Below are 26,958 nucleotides of genomic sequence, written 5' to 3' on the forward strand. Positions count from 1 at the left end.
GGGGGGGGTCAAGATACAGAGTTTCCCTAAAATAGTGCACATGTTTACTTCTCATGCTCATTAAAAAGTAATTGAGAGGGGCGCCTGGGTGGCGCAGTCGGTTAAGCGTCCGACTTCAGCCAGGTCATGATCTCGAGGTCCGGGAGTTCGAGCCCCGCGTCAGGCTCTGGGCTGATGGCTCAGAACCTGGAGCCTGTTTCTGATTCTGTGTCTCCCTCTCTCTCTGCCCCTCCCCCGTTCATGCTCTGTCTCTCTCTGTCCCAAAAATAAATAAACGTTGAAAAAAAAATTTTTTTTAATAAAAAGTAATTGAGAAATGGAAAAGCCATTAATTTGACCTTCCCATTAACCCATTACTCCCTGAAGACAAGCTTCCTGGCCAATGGCTCACCATTGAGCCACCATTGTGTTACCTCACCACGGTAACACAACTAAGATATCTTTTTAAATGACCTTCATCTCTTGTGAGAAGTGCACAGCCAAGGCTGCCCACAGCAATCAGGGCAGCATCTGGGTCGGTCCTGGAAAGAGCGAGGGGAAGGCACAACTTACAGAGTAAGATCTCTGGCCAGCCAGCCAGGAGGCCTCAGCACCCAGAGGTGGCTTCTCCCAGCTTCCACCTTACAACCCAACCCAGAAAGCAGCAGCATTTCATCTTCCCCACGCTTTCCATTCCATTTGCACTTAAAAGAACACTGGATGCATTAGAAGCCAAGCTTCAGGACTCAATTTTCAGCACTAGGAGAAAAGGATTAGGATAAAATGGGATCCAACAGGTAAATCCCCAGGTACAGTATTGAAAATTTACCCCTTCATGTCACTGCTAGTATTGGCCACGTCCACCACTGCTCAGAGCTCACTGCACGGAGACTCTGTAGCAGCTTTCAAATAAAGCAAAAAACCTCAGGTATTTTGGATGAAAAAAACCCCACAGTTTATAAAACCAAACATTTTAGTTCTACCTCAACCATAAGTAACATAAAAGGATTGGGAGGGCATTTTGGTTTTATTTGTTTGTGTGTTTGTTTTCAGAAACGATTTTTTTTTCCTCTCTGGAATTCAAAGTGATTCTAGAACCAAGATGCAGAAAATGAAACCTCTTCCAAAAAGGTTTAGGGTCAGGTTTAGAGCCACCTCTGCAAATGCAGTGGATGTTACACTTTGAAAACCAAAGGAGAGTCTAAATACATCAGTACCTTTTAAAGAGGAACGTTTAAAAAATTGGGGAGGCCACCTCACAGTGTAAAAGAGCATGCTATTCAAAGTACGTTTAGGGGAGTCTGGCAGGGATTTTAGAGATTTTAGAGCATGGAGGGAAATCATTTGATGTGTTTCTCATGCAACCAACAGGAAAAAAATTCTCCAGGTAAAGTAAGATCTACAGGCATTCAGAAAACATGGCCCCAAACCTGTTTGGGGACACCGTATTTCTTTTTCAATGTTATTGTTTTTCATAATAAATATTCATTTCTTTATGCACATAAGCTGTTAACAGGGATTCAAAACCACTCTGGGTCAGCGGCTGGATGAGAACCCCAGCAGGAAACTGCACACAACTAGAAAAACATTCAAGTTTAAGATGGAAGAACTTTAGCTTGGTTCTCTGTTTATCTGCAATAGGCACACATCTCCTGACCACTCAGGGTCCCATGGAATTATCATTCCTCTCCTTCCCCTAACTCCTCATCCTCTGTTCTTCTCCAGGCTTATTTGACTGATAACTGTACAAAGTACAACAAATGGAAGGGAAGAAAGACAGCGAGACTCCTCTCCCCAGCCCATCCCCGTCCAGCGCCTGCACTTCCTAATGTGGCTGGAAAGCCCTTCACGGTTCATAACTCTCTACTGAGCTGTCCCAGCCAAGGCAGCTCCCCGGCACGTACTGACCCACCGTTCATGCCACTGTAGACACTCCGGTGATGGGGTGACACGTCCTCCTGCGCCTGCCTTCGGAGGGTGCCCTCCCTGCTGCCTCCGCCGCTGCCTCCGCCCACATGTTTGTGATCAGGGCTCCCCCCATAATGCTGTTTGAGGTGCTCGGGGCTGGTGCCCCTGGGTCTGGGTAGATGCTCCAGGCTCCCACCGAGGGCGTGTTTCTGAAGATGCTCGGGGCTCCCTCCGCTGTGCCTGGCATGTTCAGGGCTGCCCCCAGGCCTGTGCTTCTGAAAGTGTTCCGGGCTCCCGCTCAGCACATGCTTGGGCAGCGTCTCGGGGCTGCTCCCGGGGTGTGGGTGCCTTTGCTGTTCGGGGCTGCCCTTGCACAAGGGTTTGTGGTGCTCGGGGCTGGGTCCTTTGAGTGCTTTTGGGTGATCCGCGGTGCCGGAGGCTCTGGGTTTCTGGAGATGCTCGGGGCTGGTGCTCCTGTGCTTGGAGTGCTCTGGGCTGCCCTCGCCCCGGGGCTTCTGCAGGTGCTCCGGGCTGCCACTGCTCGCGTGCTGCTTGTGGTGGTCGGGGCTGTCGGTGCTGCCGGTGCTGGAGGTGCTGCTGCCGTCGCCCACATCCCGCACGTAGGGCGCCGTGGAGGCGGTGAGCTGGCACAGGCTGGCCTGGCTGTCGATGGAGCAGCGGCTGCCCGCGCAGCCCGCGCCCTTTTCCTCGTCCAGCAGCACGCAGAGCTCTTTGAGCTCCATGTTCTCCTTCACCACCTCCTCCTGCTTCACCTCCAGCTCCTTCAGCTTCTGCAGGTATAAGGCCACTTCCTTGTGCATCACCCCAGCCGTGTAGCGGCCCAGTCTCTGCCACTCCCGGGACACCCTTTTGCCTTTCTGCCGGTCATCGTCCAGGAAACAGCAGAGGTCTCTTAGCTCCTGGTTGTCCTCCTGGAGCTTCTGGTTGATATCCTGAAGAGAGAGACACAACCATTCAAGGGAGGTGCACATCTGAGGCATCATCAGGCTCAGACCTGCTGGGAGGGAGGCTGGAATTGGCGGATTCTCTGTGATGTTAGGGGAGGAGGTGAGAAGAGGAGAGGAAGCTGATGACCTGTAGCCTTGCATAAAAATAACAATAACGGGCATGGGTTATGCCCCCTACCCAATGGTTACTTGCATCCTGTCATCAAATTTTCACCAAACACTTGGGGCGATAATGATTATTATGGTTCTTTTACAGAGGGGGCGACTGGCCCTCACTAAGCTTCACTTGCCCAAGGCCATCCCGTCAGTATTTAGGGAGCAGTCAGTTAATTAACAAGAAACTAGTAAAAACCAAGGACCCCCTATACTGCCGTCAAGGAAGAAAATGGCTGCTGTGACCGGTGAAATGCTTAAAAGCTCTGAGGCAACAGGCCCTCCATCAGCACAAATATGCATTGCCTGGTGTTCAGCCCTTGACATGGGAGGAATGGCCCCATTCCCTCAGGGGACCAGCACAATTGCCCTCTAGTGGCATTTCCATCCTGCACCCCCAAGCCCTACTTCCTGTACCCACTGCATGTCTCCCAGGCATTCCACATGAAACACAAGCAACACCAAGCTCTTGTGTCATAGCCAAGCTCTCCTCCCCAAATTGCACCTCTCAGCAAATGCCACCTCCACCCATCCTGCTGCCCTTTCTAAGAACCTGTGGTCATGCCAGCTTCTCCTTCTCCCTCACCTTTCACTTCTGAGCTAAACGGGTCTCTTGGACCTTACCTCTGACATTTCGCTCATCTTGTCACTCCCATACATAACATGCTTAAAAGCACCTCACTGCCCTTAGGATAAAGTGCAAAATCCAAGTCTCCCAAGACCCCCAATCCTCTTAACCCGGTCTATTTCTCCTGCAAAAATGGTGGTCCACTCATTCAGTCACAAGTGTCTAGTAAGCATCTATTATGTGCCAGGTATCAGTCCAGGTGCCAGGGACGTATCAGTGGCTGCAGCAAAGACTTTGACATCCTATGGTGGATGTCAAATGTCATGATTTCATTCTGGTGGGAAAGACTGGCAAAAGGCCAGTAGAGAGCACAATACCATGTCGTGGTAAGTGCTGGGCAGAAAACTAAACTAGGCTAAAGAATACCATTCTTTAAGAGAAGGCACCTCACCGACAAAGGAGAACATTTGAGCAAAGACCTGGGTGAAATGATGGAGCAAATGTTTGAGGGAAAATGATCCCAGGCAGAGAGAAGGGCAAGTATTTGCCCTGAGACACATGTGGCTGACGTCACAGTGAGGCCAGTGTTCCTACAGCACAGGGAGCGAGGGGGCAGAGGTGGGAGAGGAGGTGGGAGAGATGAGGCCCAAAGGGGTGAGTATTGCGGCTGGGTAATGCTGGGCCTTGGCAGCCACGAGGACTCTGGATTGTTGGAGACCTGAGGACAGGAGTGAGGATAGGGTTCATTTTGTAAAGAACCACCATAGTTCAGTACGGAAAACAGACTGATGGAGGTGGGCGGTGGATAGAAGAAAGGGAAACAAGATAAGGTAAAAGCCAGGAGAGATCACGAGGAGGCCACCAGGCTAGTCCGGGTAGAGGGAGACGATAGCGGCTTGCACACATGGCAGCAGCGGAGGGGGTGAGACCTACCCCCCACCCCCACATCATGCACTGAGCCACACCAACAATGGCCCGGTTTCAGGGCCCAAGGAACAAGCCCTTCCCCTCTTTCACCTGGAATGTACTCCCCTAACCTTCTGTACAACCTAAAGGTCTCACTTCATAAGTCACTTCCCCAAAGAAGCCATCCCTGACCACAACCCCCCTATCTAAAGGAGGTCACCTTGTACATTACCATCACCTCTTCGATTTCACCTCTGTGGCACTTATTACACTTATTGATTTGGTGGCAATGGACCGGGGGCAGTTACGGGGCTGCTACCTCAGATCTCCCCTGCTTTACAAAGCCGGAAGACCCCTGGTCTTGTGTCTTGGTCATCCAACCCAGAACTAGAGGGACTCAGAGTGGACACTCAATCCCCTTAAACTCAGATTCGCTCCAACAGCTCGCCTGCTACTTGTGAGAAAATAAACTATAAAATAACCACACCCTGCACCTCCTAACAGTCTCGAGGTCTAAGATGGGAGTCATTTTCAAAGCCTGAGGAAGAAGAGGATCTTGTGCAGCGTGGTTCCAACTCTGATTCTAACTCTTGGCATCCTGACTACTCCGTCTCCATGTTTCTGATGCCCGTCTATTCTTTCGCTTCTCACTGCCACTTTCCGACCTCAGGCCTGGCCGTTTCCAAACACCTCCATCTGGCCTCCCTGCCTTGGTCCGCCCCATCCTCGAGCTTTCCTCGCCCACCGGATCCAAGCTCTCCTTGGCCAGACTGCTCTTCAAAATCACCCCCTTAATGTTATGTCTCTCCTGCGGCAGCCCAGCACTTCCCCTTCACCAGGAAAATGAATAAACCCTTTGGCCAAGCCGGGAAGGCTTCCTCTCACCTTTCCACCTTTAGCTCCACCTACATCAGCTAATTATGAACCCTGATTGTATCTAACTTCTCCACATATGAACTTGCCTAAGAGAAGAGATTCCTCTGACAAGTCTCCCCTAGCACTAGAACAGCCACTGCTTGCAGCAGCAACAGGCATACATGAATGAACGAAGTAACTTTCCCACCCACTGCTTACTGCCTGTAAGACACTAGCTGGAGAACTTACTGGGCATCATCGTTTTTTTCTTCAAATGTAGACGTCTTAGCTTCTGGGGGGACAGAGTCCATTCCAAAGTCTTTTTTGTGTGTGTAGTTGACGTGCCTGGCATGGTGCCTTGCGTACAGGAAACAATATATGTTTATGGACTGACCAACCTTTTAAAGCCCTAGGTCAGTGGCCAAAACAGGATATAGCCCCAGCTACTGAGAAAGGATTTCTTACTCTTGTTTCAGTAAGCCCCTGAGAGGTTGGAGTCCACGGTTTTAAGGGAATAAATGATCTGTTGACACTGATGCTTTAAGGGAAATCAGAAGCTGTGGATACTCAGAGAAAAGAACACTAAAAAATTAATCTTTCTAAGCTTCAAAAATTATTCTACATTTAGTTGAATCCTGGCATTTCATAGGAAGTTCAAGCCATGTTCTTTTCCATTTCCAAATGAACTTCCAACTGCAAATATTTCCTTTTGACTACACACAACTACTCCTGATTTCTCCAGAACTGGGAAATAAACAGGACCTATGTTACCACGAGCTTCATGGAGTTAATGCCTTTCCAAATGGAGTATGGCATATACTGCCCAGAATTCCAGTCGGGGTAGAAGGGGTATTGGCCCATTTCATTTTCTTTATCAGCACTCCTTCTTCCAAGAGTAAATAATAGTCTTGGGAATACAATTTTGAGCTATTTCCTTTTCCTTCTGTGGAACAGCTAAGCAACCAATTCGATAATAATCTTATAAGCCAGCTTCTTCAAATCTGCCACATTAAGATCTGGGCTTTCTTTTTCAAAACACGAAGTGTCCTTTTAACATTGCCACTGGCCACAAGATGTTATCCATCTGTCTAAAGTGGACTTTTAAAAGATTAAACCCACCTTACGGCATAGCACTCAAAGTTTCAAACATAAGACTCTCAAGTACTATATCTTTGGTGAAAGAATTGTTCTAATCTGTTATTTTTCTTCATTACAGGGAGGGGGATTGGTACGTTGGGGAGCAAAGAGGAACATTTATGTGATGCAGATAACAAATCTACAGATTCAGTGCCCCCAGATCTGCCCCCTGTCCCCTGAAACCCCAAGTCAGAGCAAGCTGAGTGTTGGTATGTGCACAGCAGTGCATAGATATGGTTCTCAGAATCCAATTCCTTATAACATCAGAACCAAAATCTCCTTTCTTCACCCCTTTCAGGATCACATGCTCTAACTACATAATGTCAACTCGCCCAAAGAAAAGAAAGCCAGCCTATTTTAAACATTTTATATCTATGTGACCTTGAGAAAGCTATTTAACCTCATCTATATATCATTTAATCCTTGACAAACCTTTTGTGGAGTTAACATCCCCATTTAGCAGATGAGAAAACTGAGGTTCGGAGAAGTTAACAGGTGCCCAAGATGTCACACTCCAAATCCTTCATCCTTCCGCTGCCCCATCCCGCTCTGCCTCTTAAATGTTTAAACACAAACAAGTCAGCCAGTGCTTGGTTGGACCCAGTCTCATGCCCCTCAAAGGAAAAGAATGAGTGCTCGCATCTCCCTATCTCTATAGCTGCAGGATCATCTAGTAGCCTTGAAAATATTTAGATGCAATTGCAAAAGCGGATCACAGATAGGAGCATAAAAAAAAAAGAAGTGTTGTGGCCTTAATTACCCTAAATTTACAGTCCTCAACTGAGAATCCCAAACCATCAGAGCCAAAACAAAACCAAAAATCCTTCCTTCTAGTTAAGCTGAAATAAATGAGTGCACATATCATTTACTCGGGCAACCACATTAATGGATCACTAGGGTGTCAGGGATGTTCAGAAAGTAACCAGCCCCATCTCTCTGAACTTGATAAGGAGATGGACAGGAAAGCCTTTTTAAACCAGGTAATGAATCTAGACCACCAGGAGGGTGGGATGAAACTGCCTTTAACTGGCCTAATAGGTATTTTCCTAAATGAGGCTACTAGAATGAAAACCAGGATCCCCCACCACTCACACATAGCACACCCCCCAACACACACACACACACACACACACACACACACACAGGCAATCCATACAACCCAAAAGAACCTACAAGTATTTCTGAGTTATTATATCAATGCTCCATACTATTCAAATCTTTAGGAAATTAATTGATTAATTACTTAGTTAAAAACTCTTCCAAGTTACATTATAGTTCAAACCATGGAATAAGATTAAATTGGAGAGTTATGAACTATACCTTTGTCCAGCTTTGCCTAAGAAACCCAACCCTGGAGATGCACGGCTACACATTTACACGCCCTTTCCTGATGACAGTATCTACCATTTTTGTAGTCAAGTCCAGTAAAACTTCCCCTACATCATCATAACGTATTGTCACAACCCCCTAGGAAATGGTTATTATCACTTGCATTTTATTGATGAATAAAACAAGGTTCTGATAAATTAACTACTCAAGCTCACCGTCCTGGCAGATGAGGATTCTGGATGCACACCCACCTCTGAGATGATATTCCCACTACGCTAGCCTGCATCTAATCCCCCAAGAGTGTGGTCTGGTGCTTAATAAATACTCCATTAGTAATGAATTAAACCAAAGGAGAGTGTAAGCCTTGGGATTTTTCTGACTGTGGGATTTTCCTAACTGCACCCACTCTAGGGATATAGGACAGTGACTTGGGGCCCAGGAAGAAGGCCATCTCCACCTGCACCGGGCCCAGCACCCAGGTAAGCATCTGGGATCGGCCCCCTGCACTCCTTTTGGCCCCAGAATCCCAGAGCTGGAGCCCTGAGGTAATTAGGGAAGTGTCTACTGCCCGAGAAGTGGGGTGGGAGTGGAAAGGGGACAAGAACAACATGTGCCTGCAGGAATTTTCTCCCTGACGTCCCTGTAGTGTTTTCGTTTGTGTCAGGCTTCCTATAAACAAAAGCTGAACAATGAGAGGAAGGAATACCAGGAGGCACCAGTGCAAGCATCGAGGAGAGGAAGTTTGCGGTGCTCCCTGGCAGGGCGGATCCCGGCCAAGGGTCTCCCGCAGCCAGGCTGGCCGGCACACTGCTGTCACACTCAGAGCTCTCCAAGGAGAAAAGAAGTTGGTGGGGTTTTGGTGTTCTTTTCTTGCTTTTTTCTTTCTTTCTTTTTTTTTTTTTTTTTTTCTCATAGCAAAGAGGGAAGGCTACTTCAAAAAGAAAACATCATTGGCTGACACTTGGGGTGGTACCTTTCAAATCCCCTTGTCCCCTTCAATGCTAGATGAAATTATAATCAAAGTCGGGGGGGGGGGAAGGGGGGACAGGACCCCGGATGACGCCATCTAAACTGAGAGGAAGGAAAGCACCGGAGCAGGTAGAAAATGAGAAGACAGAGCTTAAGCTCCTCTGCACTGGATGACACACGCCAGCTCCGAAGGTGGCGCCTGCGACTTTTCCCCAGGCACCCCGCCAGTCCTCCCCAGCATTGGCGCCCTTTCCTCATCTGCTGGAGAAGTCGTGGTTCCTGAGCATCCGTACCGCTGACTCCCAAGGACAAAGATGCCCTGGGCTCGCTCCCTCGCTCACCTTTTCCCTTGCCTACTGTGACCCGGCTCCCCAAACCACTGATTTTCCAGGCTTCCTAGGAAAATAAAGGTTCTGCATGCCCATCACCTCCCTCCCTACTTTTCAGCATCCTCGGCGCCCACTTCTGCCACAGAGGTCAAGTGGGAGCTCGACACTGGCTCGCCCTGTATAGGGAAGGGGAGACCAATCGCTTCCAAAGTTTGGAAAAGTTTCCAAAGGGCTGGGGATGGGGAGCAGGGGGTGCTGACCAGAAGAATGGGGAGGATCACCTGTTGACGGAGGGAGGGAAAGTTTGCCTGGACCCACCTCCCCGGGGAGCCCCGCTCCCTGCCCGGCCCCGCGCTCACCTTGAGCCCTCGGATCTCGCCGAGGTGCAGCTGCAGGCGACGGTTCACCTCGCGGATGAGGTTGCTGTGGTCCAGCATCGCGCTCACCTTCTCGGCCTCGGCGCGCCGCAGGCTGCGGATCAGCTCCTCCTTGCTCCACTGCAGCAGCTCCTCGTCCGACACTTTGGACAGGTCCTCCACGGCGGCGGCGGCGGACGGGCCCGCAGAGGCTGGGGGACAACTTTCCGCCGCCGCCGCCGCCGCTGTGCCTCCGGCCGCCTTCGACATGGTATCCGCGCGGTGGCAGGTGCGAGTGGGTGGAAGAGGCAAAGCGACTCCCGAAGGCGCGGGCGCGGCGGGGCCGCCTCCGCCCACACCCCTGTGCGCTCCGGCGAGTCAGCTGCACCGCCCGGCGGCCGCTGGGTTGGGGCGGCAGGGGTCGCGCTGAGCGGCCATCCTACCTCGCCATCCCGGCGCGCGCGCCCGCGCACCCCCAGGGCCGGGCAGTCACCCGCGCTCTGCTGCCGAGGCGCGTCCCAACTCGGCGCAAGTCCATGGTGAGGGGCGCCGGGGAGCGGGCGCCGCCGCAGGAAAACCTCGGCGAGCGGCGGGGACGCCGAGGGACCGCGCCCCGACTCCCCTGCCCTCTCCTCCGCCCGGATTCGAGACCGTCGCCCCCCACACTCTCCTACACACGCGCGCACTTTCCTCCCCCTTGCCCAGCTGCAGCTCCGTCTACACGGCGCTCCTGGGGGAGTTAGGGCGCTCCGGGATCCGCGGCGCCTCCTGGGTTGCTCGAGCGACGCCGCCGCTGCTGCCCGAAGGCTCAGCGCGGCTGGCCTGCCGCGCTCCTCTCGCCGCCTTCGCTGCGCCCGCCGCCGCTCCTTAGGCTGCTCGGGAAAGCCTGGGATTTGCAGAGCCGAGCCGAGCCACGCCGAGGTAAAGGCTGGACCCGCAGCAGGAGAAGCCTGCAGCCGGGGCCATCTGCAGCCAGCCGCACCTCCCGCGCGGGCCGGACGCAGCTGCTGCTAGATCGCCTCCCGGGCTCCCGAGGCGCGCTCCCCGCTATCCCGCCGGGGAAGGCCGGGGGCGCGGCTCCTCCAGCGCCGGGGCGCGGGTGGGGCGAAATGCGGGAGACGCGTGAGAAGCTGTGCCACCCGGGCTCTGGCAGGCTCGCGCGCGCCACCATGTGGTGGAAGGAGCTCCTTCCTCCGCCCCCTGAGCGCCAGGCTTGTCACCAGGCAAGAGAAACAACAGGGGGCAAAATGAGAGACGCGTGGTATTTCCAAGGACTGGAGGTCAGGGAAGAGAGACAGGAGGACCTAACCGTCTGTTTCTACTTTGGAGAATGGAAGAAGAGGTCAATGACAAGAGAAAAGAAAAGAAAAGAGAAGAAAAGAAAAGAAAAGAAAAGAAAAGAAAAGAAAAGAAAAGAAGAGAAAAGAAGAAAGAAAAGAAAGAGTGGGGGTGGGGGGTGTGGGAAGGTGGGAGATGGGTAGGATGGGAAAGGAAGCTTTAAGAAAATCCCAGTGCTCTGAAAAGGGGAAAGAAAGGCTTGGGGCACTGCTCTTTAGGGACCACCCACGCCCACCCCAGGCCTTTGTCTTTTCTGAAAATCCACTACTTTGTGAAGAAGCTTCAGGGGATGGTATTGGATCTTTTAAAGTTTTATTTGAAAAACAAAAGCCTTAACTGGAAATTAAAACACCTTCCCCTCCGGTTTCCCTAGCCCTGGATTTTAAGGTCTGCACAATCACTTCCCACCTGAGCAAAGGACAGCCCCTCGGGGCAGCCCGAACTGCCTGGCAAGGAGATTTCCATTTTCCTCCTGCAGCGGGCTGTCAGTTCTTACTGGTTTGGCTTTTTGTGATGGTAATTTTGAGAAGGGGGTATTCTGTGTCCCCGGTCAAATCTTTGGGCTACAAAATTCCCCTTCCCACCCCCACTCCCCAATTGTACCCTCTTGTTGCATGGAATCGAACCTAAACGAAAGCAAGTGATTTTTGGTTTTGGTTTTGGTTTTGGGTTTGTTTTTGTTTTTGTTTTTGTTTTTGCCTTGAGAAGTGGATGCATTGGGTCCCAGGCATGTCATTTTAGATGAATACTTTCTCCTCCAGGATGGAGACAGAGCCAGAAAACCATAGGGACTACCCCCACAGGGCTTTGGTAAGCCTGGGTGCAGAGGGAATAACCACCTGGTGGGTTGAGGCTTTATATCTGAGACCCTCCACCAACAGGTCACTGTGTGTTCCTTTATAAAGCTGCCACCTTTTAAAAATCACATGGGAACTTCTGAGATTTAGCTTCCTGCAGAGCAAAGGAAGGTGGTGCTAGAAGAGGGTCTTAAAGTTCCCCTTAGCTTGATTACACTTTAGACCTGTTTCTTCCAGAATGTAGGTCCCTGACCTCCCTTTTCTTATAGCACTTACCTTGTGAATTATTTCTCTGCTGCTTTGAGATGTAAATCACCTCCCAGTTTCACCACCCAGGAATGTCCTTCTCCAGGACCTGGGAGCCATCCTGGGAAATGTAATAATCAAGGAAAATAGCGCCCCCCCCCATCTCTCTTAAAGAAGAGAAGCCTAACTTCACTAAGCGCCAATCAGCAAACATCAATGGTCTAATCATACCGACCAACTCAACTTTCCCTTCCCTGGCCCACTGATAGTGTCCTCCAGTACTTTCCCAGTAGCCCACCCCAGGGCTGAAAAACCCTTGTTGCCTCTTATGCCAGAGGAGTGGAGTTCAGGCGCCATCTCTCTCTCTCTCTCTCTCTCTCTCTCTCTCTCTCTCCCTGTCTCCCTTTCCTATTACAATAATCTTGCATAAAGTCTTCCTTGGGTTTAACTATATCAATTGAAATTTGGCTTTGATCCCTCCCCTTCTCTCATGTACACAGAAGTGTTTCCTCAACACAGGTCCTGAGACTTCTTTTGGCACAGGAGGAAGAAATGCAAGTCAGAAAAATATGAGTCCTGTCTCTGTCACTGGTTAATTCTTCTCCTTGAGCAAATCATCTAACCTTATTGGGCCTCAGGCAGCTAATAAGATAATGTACATGAAGTGCTTTATCAAGTTACCTACAGAAATGCTACTTGGTTGATAATTTGGGCAGCCCACCTTCTGGAAATGGGAGCCACCCACCACATCTGTGTGGTTTTTTGTTTTTTTGGTTTTGGTTTTGTTTTGTTTTGTTTTTTTTTCCTCCATCAGGTGTGTTCTTTAAGAGTCCTGTTTCAAAATCAAACAACCAGCACCCTTCACCACTAACTCTCTCAGACATTTAACACCTATGCGGCTATTCAAAGGCAGATCTAGATGGCTGAAAGGAGTGACTGGACCTATGTTGAGAGATCAAGGAAGCAAGAAACCAAAGAAAAATTTCACCACAAATGTATATGCACTAGCAGCTACTTAACTATTGGGCTAGATCACCTTGGTGAAGTTTTATTGTTTCTAATTTTGGTCATGGACTCAGGATAGTAATTTAATGAATAATGTTGCTTCATGTTGTTAATGTCATGTGTGGTATCAGGAACTTGGCTGCTAAAAACAGAAAACTCAAAAAACAGTCACTTAAAGAAGGCACTTATTTTCTCTCACATAACTGACATTCAGTTGAGGGTTGGTATGGTGTCCTTATATCATCGAAAAGACTCCTCTCTGCTCAGCCATCCTTAGTATGGTTGCCTCCTGGCAACAAGATGGCTGCTGGATCGCTGGCCATCCTTCTACATTTGGGGCAGGCCAAAGATATGAGCAAACGGCAACAGTACACATGCTCCCTTAAAAGGTTTTCCTAGGGCACCTGAGTGGCTCAGTGAGCTAAACATCTGATTCGATCTCAGCTCAGGTCATGATTTCATGCCTCGAGTTTGAGCCCCATATCTGGCTCTGTGCTTTTGTCACAGAGCCTGCTTGTGATTGTCTCTCCTCTCTGCCCCTCCTCTACTTGTGCATACTCTTTCTCTTTCTCAGAATAAATAAATAAACTTTAAAAACAAATATTAATTAATTAAAAAAAAAATAAAGCGTTTTCCTAGTAATACGACCCAATGAATCTCATTTATATCCTAATAGCCAGGGCTTGCCATGTAACCACCTCCCACCTAAGGGAAACTAGGAAACACTTTTAAAGGTAGGCACATTAATGCCACAAATAAAATCAGAGTTGTTTCAATAAGAAATAAGAAAACAGATATGTGATGGAAACAGTTTTGCCTGCAGCCTCAGCAGTAGACCCTGGGTACAGTAAATGGAGGAATCTAAAACCCAGCCCTAAATGGCTTAAGTCCTTAAGCCCTGATGGCTTTATCTCGTCTGTTGTTTTGAATTACCTCTGTTCCATCACCACTCACTATTGCCTCACTAGGTCTCACCTGACCCTTCTCACTGGTCTCCCTGATGCCAGTATCACCTCTCTGGAACCTGATTTCCACACAGCTGCCTAAGTAAACTATCTACAAAGTCAAGTCCATTTGCTTCACCCCTAACATAGATTGAATTATTGCTCATAGTTCACATGAGCTTTGTCACCACATGTGACTTTGTGGTAGCTCCCACGGAGCGGGTAGAGTTTATCTTCCCGCCCCAGGGATATTGTGCTTGACTGTGGGCTTGCTTTGCTAATGGAATCTGGGTGTATCTGAGGGGTATGCCTTCTGTTTGTCCCCTCATCACCCTGTACTTCCACAGGTTACTGACAGAAGAACTAACTTTGGGTAGCTGCTGTTCCTTCAGTCTGGGCCCCAGCCAGTGCCACCCCAGGCATTTTATAGACCTGCACCCTGATGTAGAGCCTCCCTCCCATCACAAACCCTTGCATCAGTGTGCAAAAATATATAACTGTTATTTAAGCCATGGGGTTTTGATGAGATACATTAGGTGGCATTAATGCAATAGTTAGCAGATACACCTCCCCTACCTAAATCCCTTCAGTGGCATCTCAGTACCTCTCCATAGAATGAAGCCTATTCCTTAGTAGAGTACATAAGATGGGCACAGTCTGGCCCTTGCCTCCACCCCCATCATACCTTGCCTCATATCTCAGATCTCACCAGTGCCAAACTGCCCATAGATCCTACCAGCACTCTCCATCCCTCTGTGCCCCCTGATGCTATTCTCTCATGCTTGGAATGCCTCTTCCCTCTGGACAACTCCCACTGGATACTTCTACTGGCATCATCTCCTCCAGATCCCTGGCATCAGCCCATTCTCTGATAAAGGCAGAAGGCAGTATTCCTCTCCACTCCCATAATCTCCAGTGCATACCTCTAACCTAGCACCTAAAACAGAATATGGAACTACAGGAAATTATAGGTGAAAGCTCATATTAACCCAGCCAATCCCAACAGAATAGTTTAGCTCCAGCTAGAATTTAATGTAATCTCTTTTTCACTTTCTCCAAACCCTATGGACTTATGTCACACCCTATGAAACTTCTTGATGCAATTAGAAATGTTGTCGAGGACATTGCTGCGTATATCCCATATGCCTTGTTATGATGTGGTACCCTAATCTATGGGGTTACTTGGGACCCATTAGTTTCAACCTCACAGACACTGTGAATTATGCAATTGGTGTGCATTTCTCTTTGCATTGGCTGCTGGGAAGTCAGATATAAATTGGTGGCCCACCCTCAGCAATTTAGATAAGACTTAAGGAATATGATTTGTTGACTAACCTGACTTCTATCATTTTCTTACTTCCAAATTTCTCCCTCTTAATTTCTTCTATCTTGTTCCTTATGTACTTTTGTAAGTTACCTGATACGCACATACATATACACATACATACATGCATATACATATATATACATATATACACATGTATACATAAATATATATACATATATCCAGAAAACAGAAGGAAGGGGAAATAGGAGAAGGGAGGTCTTGTCCCCAGTCATAGACCTTATAATGTTTTCTCTTTCTCCTTTACTTTGAGGTCTTCTCCCCCTAGTAGCTCCTAAACTCCATGAAGACAAGCCCCACTTCCCACCCTGGAGTCAGCATTCAGTAAAAGAGGGAAGGGGGAGGGAAACAAGCTTGCTCAAGGCCTTTGTTCAATTCTTTTATCCCCCTTGTTTGGAAAGCCTCATCACCTGCATCACATATATAAGACCTCTTCCTTTTGAAAATATTAATTACTGTTTAGTGTATGCTATTTTAGAAGTCACATGAGTGCTATGCAGTTCAGAAAATTCTTTTAAATTGCCTAAATGTAGAATAATATCATGTTTTAATGAGTTAGCCTCAAATGGCTGTAAGATGCTCTCAGGTGATGGGTTTATTCATTGATGATGCCAGACATAAGTAACCGTATTGCATGAACAAGGCTGCGGTTTATCTCTTCGAATCTGTGTTTTGTCAGGTAACAGGAAGCTACTGAAACATCCCATCTTGCTCCACTAAGAACCAATTTCCCAGGGAATACTTTGACACTCAATGTAGTGCACTGGATTTTTGCTTGGTGATCTAATTCTGAGTCCAGATCCAGAGAACACAATCATTGTGTGGAAATGGGAAGTAGCTGGGAATCTCAGCAGTAACAGGAGCCTCTGGTGGTGGTGGATATTACTGATGGATGCCTGCAAAACACACTGTCACTGTGAGCCTCTGTGAAGGTGCTTTGCCTCGGTCCAGCCCCACAAACCGAACATTTAGGAGCTTGCTGGCCTTTACTGTATCTTGTTCTGTCAGCTACGACGGCAGAAACTGACTGCCAAGGGAAGGTTGATTTGACTGCCAGAGCACCCAAGGGAGAGAGGTCCAGCCAGCCTGACCCTCAGAGTGTTGAGATCCCAAGAGTGTTCTGAGTCATGAAAACGGCTGCTCTGTCCCCTCCCCCAACAGCTTTCTGTGGGTGCGGTGGGGCATGTGTCTCATGGAGGAAAACAAAAAGCAGGGGATACTTCAGGAGCCCCTATTTCCGATTGTTTGTAAAGAAAATGAATAGATCCATTTGATAGTCCCTGGACCATTAATGCCATTTCCAATCTTAGCCCTCCTCTGGGTGTCTTCCCCACAGATTCTCAACCTTGGTTGCATATTAGAGTCACCTGGGGAGTTCAATACATACCAATGCCTGGGCCCCTCCCTAGAGATTTCTGATTTAATAAGTCTGGGGTGCAGCCTGCCTATTGGGGTTTTGTAAAACTCCCCACGTGGTGCTGCTAGGCAGCCGTTTGAGAATTACTCTTGTAGATGGTGTAGAGCGCTGTCCAAGAGAAATATATCACAAACCACAAATGCATGCCACAGATATAATTTTAAATTTTCTAGTAGTTGCACAAAGCAAAAAGAAACAGGTGATACTAATTTTAATATATTTCACTTAATCTAATATATTCAAAATGTTATTCAACATGTAATTAACATAAAAATTGTTAGTGAAATACCTTGCATTTTTTGTCGTAAGACTTGATAATCTAGTGGGTATTTTACATGTAAAGCATATTTCAATCCAAACAAGCCATGTTTCAAGCGCTCAGTAGCCACACGTGACTACCAATATTGTGACCGGCAATAAGTGGCTACCGCATTGGACATCACAGCTGTAGACCATTTGGTTGGGGGTGGGAATGAAAGAATAAATAAGAGTGGGACTCATGGTGGGCTGAATAATGAATGACCCCACCTCAGATATCCATGTGCTAATCCTCAGAATCTGAATATTACCTTTAATGGCAATAAGGGACTTTGCAGGTGTGATTATATTAAGGCTCTTGACATAGAGCAACCATCTTAGCTTTATCCTAGTGGATAAATGCAATTACATGTATGCTTGCAGGAGGGAGGCAGGGAGATTTCACAAACGGAAGAGGCATGTAATGTAACCACAGAGGCAAAGATTCAAGTGGTGAGTCAAGGACTGCCTGATCCTCCCCAGAGCCTCCAGAAGAAACACAGCCCTTCTGATACCTTGATCTTAGCCCTGAAAGACTCATTTCAGATTTCTGGCCTCTTGTGAGAGAATAAATTTCTGTTGTTTTAAGCCACTAAATTTGCAGCCTCAATGGGAAACTAATACAGCCCATTTAATAAAAAAGCACTTCCTTTTGATCTGTATTATTGTAGTTATCGCAGTCTTTCTTCTTTTATTGCTGGTTGGATACCTATTGATTTTTTTTGTTTGGAGGGCAGGGACCTGTCTTATTCATTGATGAACCCTCCACCACTCTGAGCAAGTAAAGTGTTGCAGGAGCACAGTAAAGCGGCTGAAGTTCAGCCTCAGAAATGCCCAGATTCAGGTGCGCATTCAAGAAAAGCTTGAAAGAGAGGCCACCTCCTGAAGAGGTCTTTATTGGGGAAAGCGACAGATCACAAACATCCCAGATGTCTATTGGAACGCCTGCCTGCCTTAATCAGTTGAAGTGTCTTTGAGAAGCTGTGACCCTGGAGTAGAGAAAAGGAAGAAAGTGCCAAAATCAGAACTGCCTGACAGGTCTGACCTTTGAGGCCAATTCCCATGGAACTGCCTATGCTTGCCTGTCCCCATGCAGACCCAGCCCCATGTGACCTGGGAATTTCCAGCCCCTTTCCTAAGCTACCTAAAATAGACGTAGTTAAGAGTCTCACAAGTGAAGTTGCCCCTTCACACATTTGCTCAATAAGATAGCTTTCCTCCTAACACCGAAATCAGCTGCCCTGAGGGTGTGCAAGTTTGATTAGGAAGTCCCTCTTTGGCAGTTTCTCAAATAGCCAGTCCCTGGCAGCATGCATAACACCTGAGATATTGGCTTATAATGCCCCCATTAATTAAAAATGACAAATGATAGAGGAACGTGGGTGATGGGCATTGAGGAGGGCACTTGTTGGGATGAGCACTGGGTGTTACACGTAAGCAATGAACCACGGGAATCTACCCCCAAAACCAAGAGCACACTGGACACACTGTATGTTAGCCAATTTGACAATAAATTAGATAGAAAGAAAGAAAGAAAGAAAGAAAGAAAGAAAGAAAGAAAAAAATGATAAATGACAGGCTTAAAATTGAGGTACGCTCATTGCCTTTCAGATGGAACTTTCCAAGATGCCATAATCACACTGTGATTAAACAGGAACTATCATGGATGAGGCACGGCACCTTAAGGAATCAATGCTGGGACAGACATTTGTATCCTGTTTTACAGATGGGGCTCAGGCCAGACCCACACAGGCAATGTGGAGCATCATCCTGGTGATCACCTTCACCAGAAGAGACAGGAGGGGTTTGAGGACACTGCAGAGGGCTCTCAGGCCCCCAACCTTCCATGCAGCCTTCACAGAGTGGTGTAGAGGTCTTCATTGGCGTGTTTGATGAGACCCAAGTTATTGGCATTAGTGGTAGAGCAAGCAAAGAATGAGAACAGGCTCCGAAGTTGAGAGAAATGGAGTCTTTATGCCTTTGCCACCTAAAAAAAAAAAAAAAAGAAAAGAAAAAGAAAAAAGAAAAAAGCCCTAATTGCAGAATAATTTGCAAGGAAGGGAGTTGTAATTGTTTCTTTGGTTTGTCTGGGAGCATCTACAGATGTTCATAAAGCAGGCTCTTTCCCAGGGGAATGTTCACATATAATGCTCTCTGCTGGAGCACCACTATGATGCTGGGTAATTCCTATCCCTCCAAGTCACAGCCTAATGTCACTGCCCCAGAGACACCATCACTAATCAGGTCATCTAAAGGACCTACTCCTAAAAAAAAATTAAATAAATAAATAAATAAATAAATAAATAAAGGACCTACTCCTTCATCATGAGTTCACCACTCTCATAATACTTTCATCCTTTGCAGTTATTTCTAGTTTGTTTACTTTCTACTTTGAGCTGGGAGAGGAATGAAGGAAGGAACTGTGTGTGTTGCACCTGACCTGAAAGATACTCAGCAACTCTGTGACTGGATAACGGGCAGATGTTTAATATTTGTTCATCAGCACAGCAAGCCACTAACTGCTCTGTGCTTTGTAACAGTACAGTTCCCCCCAGGAATGCTAATTCATTTCACCAGGGACGAGGCCTTGGAAATGTGCGTTTGAAGGTTGCTTCTCGGCTGATTCTGATGCGATCAGTCAGTACAACAGCATGTGGAACAGACCCCTGTGCCTGCCTCCCTCACACCATTTCTATTTGATCTCTTTGCAGTGAGAGTCTTGGCAACAAGCTCATTCACACACTCATCTCAGGGTCTCTGAGATGCTTGAGAGCATCCTATATTCCTATTTGCATCGAAACCACTTGTCTGTCCATGAGAAGCCATGAATTCGATTAAAAGGCTAATGTTACCTTCTATACACTGTGTTTGACACAGTTTGGGGAGAATATTCAGGGAAGTGGAGGAAGTGTGTGTTCTGGAAAGCTCATTCCAAGTTCCTTGGAAACTGAAAGTGACATACATCCTTTGGGGGCTTGTAAAAGAACTGGAAGCAAGAACGCCTAAGTTTGACCAGATGAACTCTAAGCAGGCTTGCATGATGGAAGAACAGTCTTAAACACTCTTTCAGCAACAGATGGGCAGCAGTAGGGCATTCCAGCTGCATGGTGGTGGTGGCATCAGCAGAAAGAGCAGAGAAGGAATGAGCACCTGATGAATGAACTTCACTCTGGGCCTTCACTATTCATAATGTGTTCTGTGGACCAACAGCAGCAGCCTCATGGAAGACCTTGCTGGACACGGAGAAGCCCCATCCCCACTCCAGAACTACTGAATGGGAATCTGCCTGTTGATGATCTCTGGGCAACTGATAAGAACATCAAATTTTGAGGAGCACTGGCTTACACCAATGGCAAATAGGAGTTTGGTGGACTAGAATTTAGGAATTACTAGCTTAGAGGAAATTCCATTGTGGCCATATACAATCATGTCTAAGTAGAGTGTGAGCCAGGGAAATGGGGCTTATCACTCTTGCATTCCTGAAAGTCTTGTTTCCTTGAGGAGGGTATGAGCTAACTGGGGTCAAGGAGTGTTCACTAAACTCCTTTTTTTCCTCACAGAGTGCAGCCTTGGGAACTAGAATTTGGTTTTTGGTAGGCAGTAGCATCAGGTAAAGGTAAGTCTGACGGGTTGACTGAGATCTGCCTCTGCCATTTTCTCTTTAATACTCTTGGCCTAGAACCTGAGCCAACCCTCCTAGGATGATGTGTGAATATGAAGATCAAAAATTTTAGAAAATGGTTTAGGAATCTGTTATTCATTCTTATAAACATAATGTCTATTCCCATGAGCTAGTCTGTCCAGAGTTGAGGTTGTGGCTGACTGTGTTGCTTTAATGTGTATTAAATGCCCCAGAGGCAAGGTTACATAAAAGTATGAGAAATCATGAAACCAATTTGGGTAGCAGCTGAAAAACAAAACAAAAACAAAACATTGGTTCTCTAGTTCATTGACTTTCATCTTCTCCCTAGGGCAGAAGAAACTCTCAAGTGTATCATAATATCACTGGTACTCTTTCCCCTCTCCCCACCTCTTGCCCCACAGATAATCACCAGCAATAATTCTTATTTTGAGGGCAATATGTCAGGTACTACCAACATGACCTCATATTTAGCCTCTACTGCCTTTATCTGTGTAATACCACAGTGTCCTGAGAACGTGCAGTTTGAGAGCTTTTTTAGAAAATTACTGAACAAAACCCGAGATACATGTGTGTGATGTGAGTGTGTGTGCATTTGTATATGTGTGGGTTCTTGACTGTACAGCAATTAGAAGAGACTTTGGACAATGAAAGTAGAAAATTAGATTAAAATATATAATTCAGCCCAAATAAATATGGCCATTTTCTCATGAAATTAAAAAAAATAAAGAAATCTGTACCAGGAGGGATCTCTAGTATTTGTTCTTTAAGGAAAGTATGTTCCCGATTATACCGTTCTATTTTTTTTTTTTTTTTTTTAGTGAAATGCTTAGAAAGAATTCACTAATGTTCTGAGAGTTCCATCAGACCCGCATGGAAGGCTAGAAAGAGTGCAGGAGCCTGGACAGCTGCTCAGCTAGAGGACAAACCTCACCTCTAGCCACCACCTAGCCACAGGGACATCCAGTTGTCCGTTCTGCAGCTCTGTTTGCACACCTTTAAAATGAGAATGATAACAAGCATCAGTCATCCTTTTTTATATTAAAACAATGAGAGGAGCTTGTTTTGAAAAGTGTAAATTGCATAACCAAAATGCAAAGTTTGAGTAATTTCTGTGGATACTACTCATCTCTGTTTTGCTAAATCTCCCTCCAGCAAGCAAAGGCATCCTCAGGGTTCACCACTAATGTAGCAGAGAAACTAAAGCCCTTAATTGCTTCTATTCCTCAGGAAGAATCACCCGTATTCTAAAATTCATGCTGAGACCAGGAGCTTTACAGCACAGCCAACTCTAAGCTACATGGAAATGGATGGGGCATTTTTCAAATTATGCCTTTCAGCCCCCTTCCCACCTCTCCTTACCCAACCCCATGCCCATTACCAGAGCCACTGGAAAACTGCATGTGAATTAGCAAAAGGCACCCCTTTCTTGAGTGGTATTTTAAGTAGTGTATCTCATCTTGTATGTAACATAAGGAATTAGCCATACAGTTATGGAGGCTGAGAGGTCCCAAGATCTACAGTCAGCAAAATGGAGACTCGGGAAAGCTGACAGTGTAGGATTCAGTCTGAATCCAAGTCCAAAAGCAGAAGACCAATGTCCCAGCTCAAGACCTGTCCCAGTCAGGCAGAGAGCAAAGTCTCCCTTACTCCACTTTTTATTCTAGTCAGGCCTTCAGTGGACTGGATGAGGGTCACCCACATGAAGGAGTGCAATCTGCTCTACTCAGTCTACGGTTTCAAATATTAATTTCATCAATAAACACCCTCACAGACACACTGAGAACAATGTGTGGCCAAATATTGGGACACAATGACCCAGTCAAATTGACATATAACATTAACTATCACAAGTAGGGTGCATGGTGGACCACAGGCTGCATTCCAGTCCCCATCTGCCCATCACCTGGGCACACTGGTGTAGAATACAATCTACATTAACAAACACACGGTGACCCTGCCCTCCATGTTAAGGACTGCTGTAAGAAATGACCTCTTCTCCAGAATCAGGGACATTGTAGTCCCGCCTTTGTGGTTCCTTCAATCCCAACAGAGTTTCTGGACTGATCATGTTTTGGGCTCCATATAATAAACCCACTAAGAGTATTTTATGTTACAGTTTGTTTGAACACAGCCTCTCTTTTTTACCTGGGATCACCCACACAAGCCTCTGAGTTACATGACTTCCATAGGTCAAGGATACAACATTGAACCCTTCCTTTCATTGAGAGAAGCAAAGCATCCCTCAAGACTGGCGTATCTGGGCAACACTTTCAGCTTTCCCTCAGCAAGGAATGAGAGAACAGAGGAAATCTAAAACAGCAGGAAGAGGACTAAGAAAACACAAAATAAGCCCACAAAGTAAGGAACCATGTAAATGAACAAGGAGATAAACAGAAATAACAACTGACAAAGCATTCGATGAGTACTGAGTCCCAGAAATGGCACTTGTACAGAACTGTAGCATATGGAGTGAATCATTGTTTACCAGCCTTGGACAGGCTGCTGTCAAGTTTCAATGCATGTGCAACAATTAGGAGTGGAATGCTCAGTGCGTGGAGAACCATGATATAGGACCAGCTTCGGAAAACACACAAAACCTACCTTTATCGTGTCTCCAAAAAGAAGGGGGTGGCATGTAAAATTCCCCATTTAAGGCTCACACGTACAATATATAAATGTTTCATGAAGCAAAGGGTTGGAATACATGGCAGTTCCAAGTGAGTAAAAAAAAAGGTTTAGATGTTGTTGGCTAAGAAATATAAACAATGCCACCAGGGAAAGCTGGGAAATACAGTTCTTGCTATGGTAACAGGTTTAGAACATGACTCTGATGTGGAAATGCAATTTTTTATGCTGGAAGAATAAGAAGAAATTGCTTTACCTGCAAATATATTGTCAGTGTCCACCCCCGAGATCTGAAAACCTGGAAATGAATGCAGACCCAAGGAGGCAGAAGCTTTGAGAATGGTGCTTTCAGGTGATTTTCTAGGCTCAGAGTATAAAATTCTGGCCTTCTGACTGCCAAGTGGATCACTGTCATATGGAGATGTATGTGCTGCTACATCAACAGCTAGTCTTAGAGAAGCTCAGCTTAATCGCCGTGGTTGGGAAACTTGGTTCCAGGCCAGCCTGCCCAACAGAAATCATGGACGGGGCTCCTGAGTACCCTTAGGATTCAGGTCTCCACTTGGAGAGCTTGGACCTCAGTCTCCTAGGTAAAGAGTGTCACCATCCCTGTCCTCCTCACCAGCCTAGCCGCCTTGCCACTTAGGCTGGCATGCCTCTCTTCATGCACACTTGTGTGTCCAATGGCTACCACCAACCTCACCTGTCTGGACCTGAACTCCTGACAGACTCCCAGCCTCACTCTCCCCACAGACTCCCTATCTTAGCAAATGGCAGCTCCATTCTCCCAGCTACACAAGCCAAAAGATTCATCCTTGACTTTTTCTCCCACACCCCTCCTCTAATCATCTGTAATTCTAATGGCTCTGCCTTCAAAATAAACCCAGAATGTGGCTGCTTCACATCACTCCTGTTATCACCCTAACCCAAGCCACCAATGCCCCTTGCCTAGATTATTGCCATAGCCTCCTAACTGCACAGCCTGCCTCTTCCCTTTGCCCCTCTTGGTCTATTCTCAACACAGCCTAGATATAAATCACATCATATCACTCCAATATGCAGAGCTCTAATGCCCCCAGGTCACTCAAAATGAAAGCCAGAGTCATTAAAATGACCTATCTGGGCCTTAGAATCTGTTCTCCCAGCCTCTGGTTGCCAGTCTTGCCTTGTCTCTGTTACTTTCCCCTTTGTTCACTCTGCTCCAGCCTCACTGACTCTGTCCCACTTCTTTTAAAGCACCAAACTCAGTCCCACCTTCGGGCCTTTGCATTCGCTGCTCCCTCTGCTCATCTGTCCTGGGTGTCTCACTCCCTCGCTCTTCAGGCTTTCAAGTCTCAACTTCAACATCACCATAAGGGCCTCCTGGTCACACTGCTTAAAATGTAACACCCTCTCTCCAACACTTCCGAACCCCCTCACCATGTGGATTGGCAAAGACAGGGAGGCGGGCAGTCTCTCCCCACATTACCCCTGGGGTCCAAGGCTGTTTAATGTTTTGCTACCTTGTAGCTGCACTATCTGGAACATGTGACCTCCTAGACCAGGGAAGAGAGGAGAGAACTTGGAAGTGACACACTGGCTCTAATGTGCCTGGAAGTAGGAATGGCACATACCAGTTTCCTGCATTGTTCATCAGTTTCAGTTACTCCAACAGTTTTACCTCATTACAAGAGGGCTAGGAGGTGTAGTACTCTACATGCTCACGAAGGAAAGGAGAACAAGACATGGATAAATTCTATGTCATGAACTATGAGCTCTTTCCTTGGAAATCCTGCATTGCTTGAGCAGTAAGGACTTTTGTCTCCTTATCTTATTGGCCTAAGATTCATCCTAGATTGATCCGTTTCATTCATTCATTCAACAAATATTTTTTAAGTGCCTCCTATGTGCCAGTCATTGTGAATGATGCTGAGGATACAAGACGTGAGGTTAGCCTTGTGTTCCTAGCTGCAGTGCCCCATGGAGGGTTGGAGAGGCAAACCCCAATATGACTCCATCTTCCCCCACCTAAAGTCAATGGATGCTGCCCATGCCCCATTGGGTGTGTGTGCAGGATGGACAGAACAATCTTACTCTTCCCAGGAATGCTGATATTCTAAGGGGGTGCTATCAATGTAAGCATTCTAAGAGTTCTTGCAGCCCTTTCAGAAACTTACAGATGGATTGTAGATGTATGTAGCCACATAAGTGATCGTGATGTCCTTTGTTCAAGAAATAACAACACATAAATGAGCATTTGATATTCTTCTCTGGAAGTGAGCACAAGTTCCTTCTATTCTGGACCTCAGGTAGACACTATGGAATCTTTTGCTGCAATTACAGGCAAAAATATAAACATGATTGCAACACAAGGATAGAGTTTGTTTTTAGTGTAATGTTTAGGAGTGGAGAATGTAAGATAACACAACAGTTAGGAATGCAATTTATGTAAGTTAAAAACACATATTCTCAAAACCACAAAACACTATATATCCTTCAAGCAACATGCATATACAATATGTATGTTAAACATACTAGAATAGTTGCTTATGGAAGAGCAGGGGAAAAGAGTGGGGATCCAGATGAAAGGAGGGGAAATGAGAAAACAAGAGAGCATCCTAGGATGGACCATGGTGCTAATGTGCCATCAAGTGAGGAATATTACTAGGTTGTCAAATACAAATTTTATATCTCATTTTCCTTTCTTGAAGGGGCACGCAAAGAAAACATTTGTTGAATAGACTAATGAAAAGGCACCAATCTAAAATTCATCTTTAGAGCCATAAGACAAATGGACAAGGCTTCCTTCTATCCTTCCATATTCTATTTTCTGATCTCAGTCCCGAGTTAAGTCTATAAGTAGAAGACAATAATATAGCATGCCTTGTCTAACAAATGAACAAACAGAAAAAATTGTAACCCTCTGTGTTAGCAAAGGTGTGGAGATAGGGGCACTTTAAAGTTACTGATAGGAATGTAAAATGGTACATCTTTCTGAAAAGCAATTGTTATTGAGATCCAAAAATATATTTATAGCCTTTAACCCACAACTTCCACTTTCAGGAATTTATCATAAGAAAAGTAACTTATGTACAATGAGCTTCTATGAGCTGATGTTTGAGGCAATATTACTTAAAATAACAGAAAATTGCAAATAACATACATGTTCAGCAGTAGGGGACTGGGTAAATAAATTATTATATTACCTATTCGATAGAGTTGTATATAGTTAAAATGTAACAATAAGGGGGAACATGGGTGGCTCAGCTGGTTAAGCAACTGACTCTTGATTTCTGCTCAGGTCATGATCTCATGGTTCATAAGATCGAGCCCTTCATTGGGCTCTGTGCTGAAAGCATGGAGCCTGGTTGGGATTCTCTCTCTCTCTCTCTCTCTTTCTCTCTCTCTCTGCCCCTCCCTCACTCATGCTCCCTTTCTCTCTCAAAATAAAAATTTAAAAAATGTAATAATAAGAAAATTTTTGTAATAGATTATTAAGCAAATACAGCCTTCTAGAATATGCCATAAAATTCCAATTTTGAAAATAGGAAAGATGTACATAAAATGTTCATGGCAGGTATCTCTTTATTAATATATTAATTGAATGAACATTGAGTGGTGAAATTATATATGGTTTTTATATTTTTTTGTTCTTATCTCTAGTGGGTATGTATTTTAATTGGAAAATACTATAATAACAAACATCAATGAATATATCAGATTATAATTCCATCTGTTATACTATATCTCAAAGGCATGAAAGGATTTTTCCACACTGAATTTTTTAAATTGTATGCTTTCCTATTTACAGAATTGGCAGGTCTTTTTCATGTGTGCACTTCAATCATTACTCAGTCATACTTCA

At 46.2% G+C, this 26,958-nt stretch overlaps 1 protein-coding gene and 1 long non-coding RNA gene across 9 annotated transcripts in view; both read right to left on the reverse strand.

Annotated features, from left to right (window-relative positions):
- CCDC85A (coiled-coil domain containing 85A) overlaps positions 1-10,550 on the reverse strand; it is a 206,787-nt gene extending 196,237 nt beyond the window's left edge. Inside the window, exons 1-2 of one of the 6 annotated variants that reach the window (XM_040453673.1) lie at positions 9,461-10,550; positions 1,892-2,840 (exon numbers count right to left, since the gene is read on the reverse strand). In XM_040453673.1, the coding sequence (XP_040309607.1) occupies positions 1,892-2,840; positions 9,461-9,727 (1,216 nt within the window). In that variant the 5' untranslated portion in view covers positions 9,728-10,550. The remainder of the gene's footprint in view (positions 1-1,891; positions 2,841-9,460) is intronic. The other 5 variants (XM_040453674.1, XM_040453675.1, XM_040453676.1 and 2 more) reach the window with 5 other exon arrangements.
- A 7,022-nt stretch (positions 10,551-17,572) lies between these two features.
- The window catches only part of LOC121016267 (uncharacterized), a 37,293-nt gene continuing 27,907 nt past the window's right edge, over positions 17,573-26,958 (reverse strand). Inside the window, exons 3-5 of one of the 3 annotated variants that reach the window (XR_005784194.1) lie at positions 25,271-25,424; positions 18,527-18,833; positions 17,573-17,835 (exon numbers count right to left, since the gene is read on the reverse strand). This is a non-coding gene — a long non-coding RNA (uncharacterized LOC121016267). Of the gene's footprint in view, positions 17,836-18,373; positions 18,834-25,270; positions 25,425-26,958 lie in introns of those variants that run through there. The other 2 variants (XR_005784193.1, XR_005784195.1) reach the window with 2 other exon arrangements.

This window comes from Herpailurus yagouaroundi, unplaced genomic scaffold, assembly GCF_014898765.1.
Source record: "Herpailurus yagouaroundi ecotype Mexico unplaced genomic scaffold, PumYag 210, whole genome shotgun sequence".
NCBI lineage: Eukaryota > Metazoa > Chordata > Mammalia > Carnivora > Felidae > Herpailurus > Herpailurus yagouaroundi.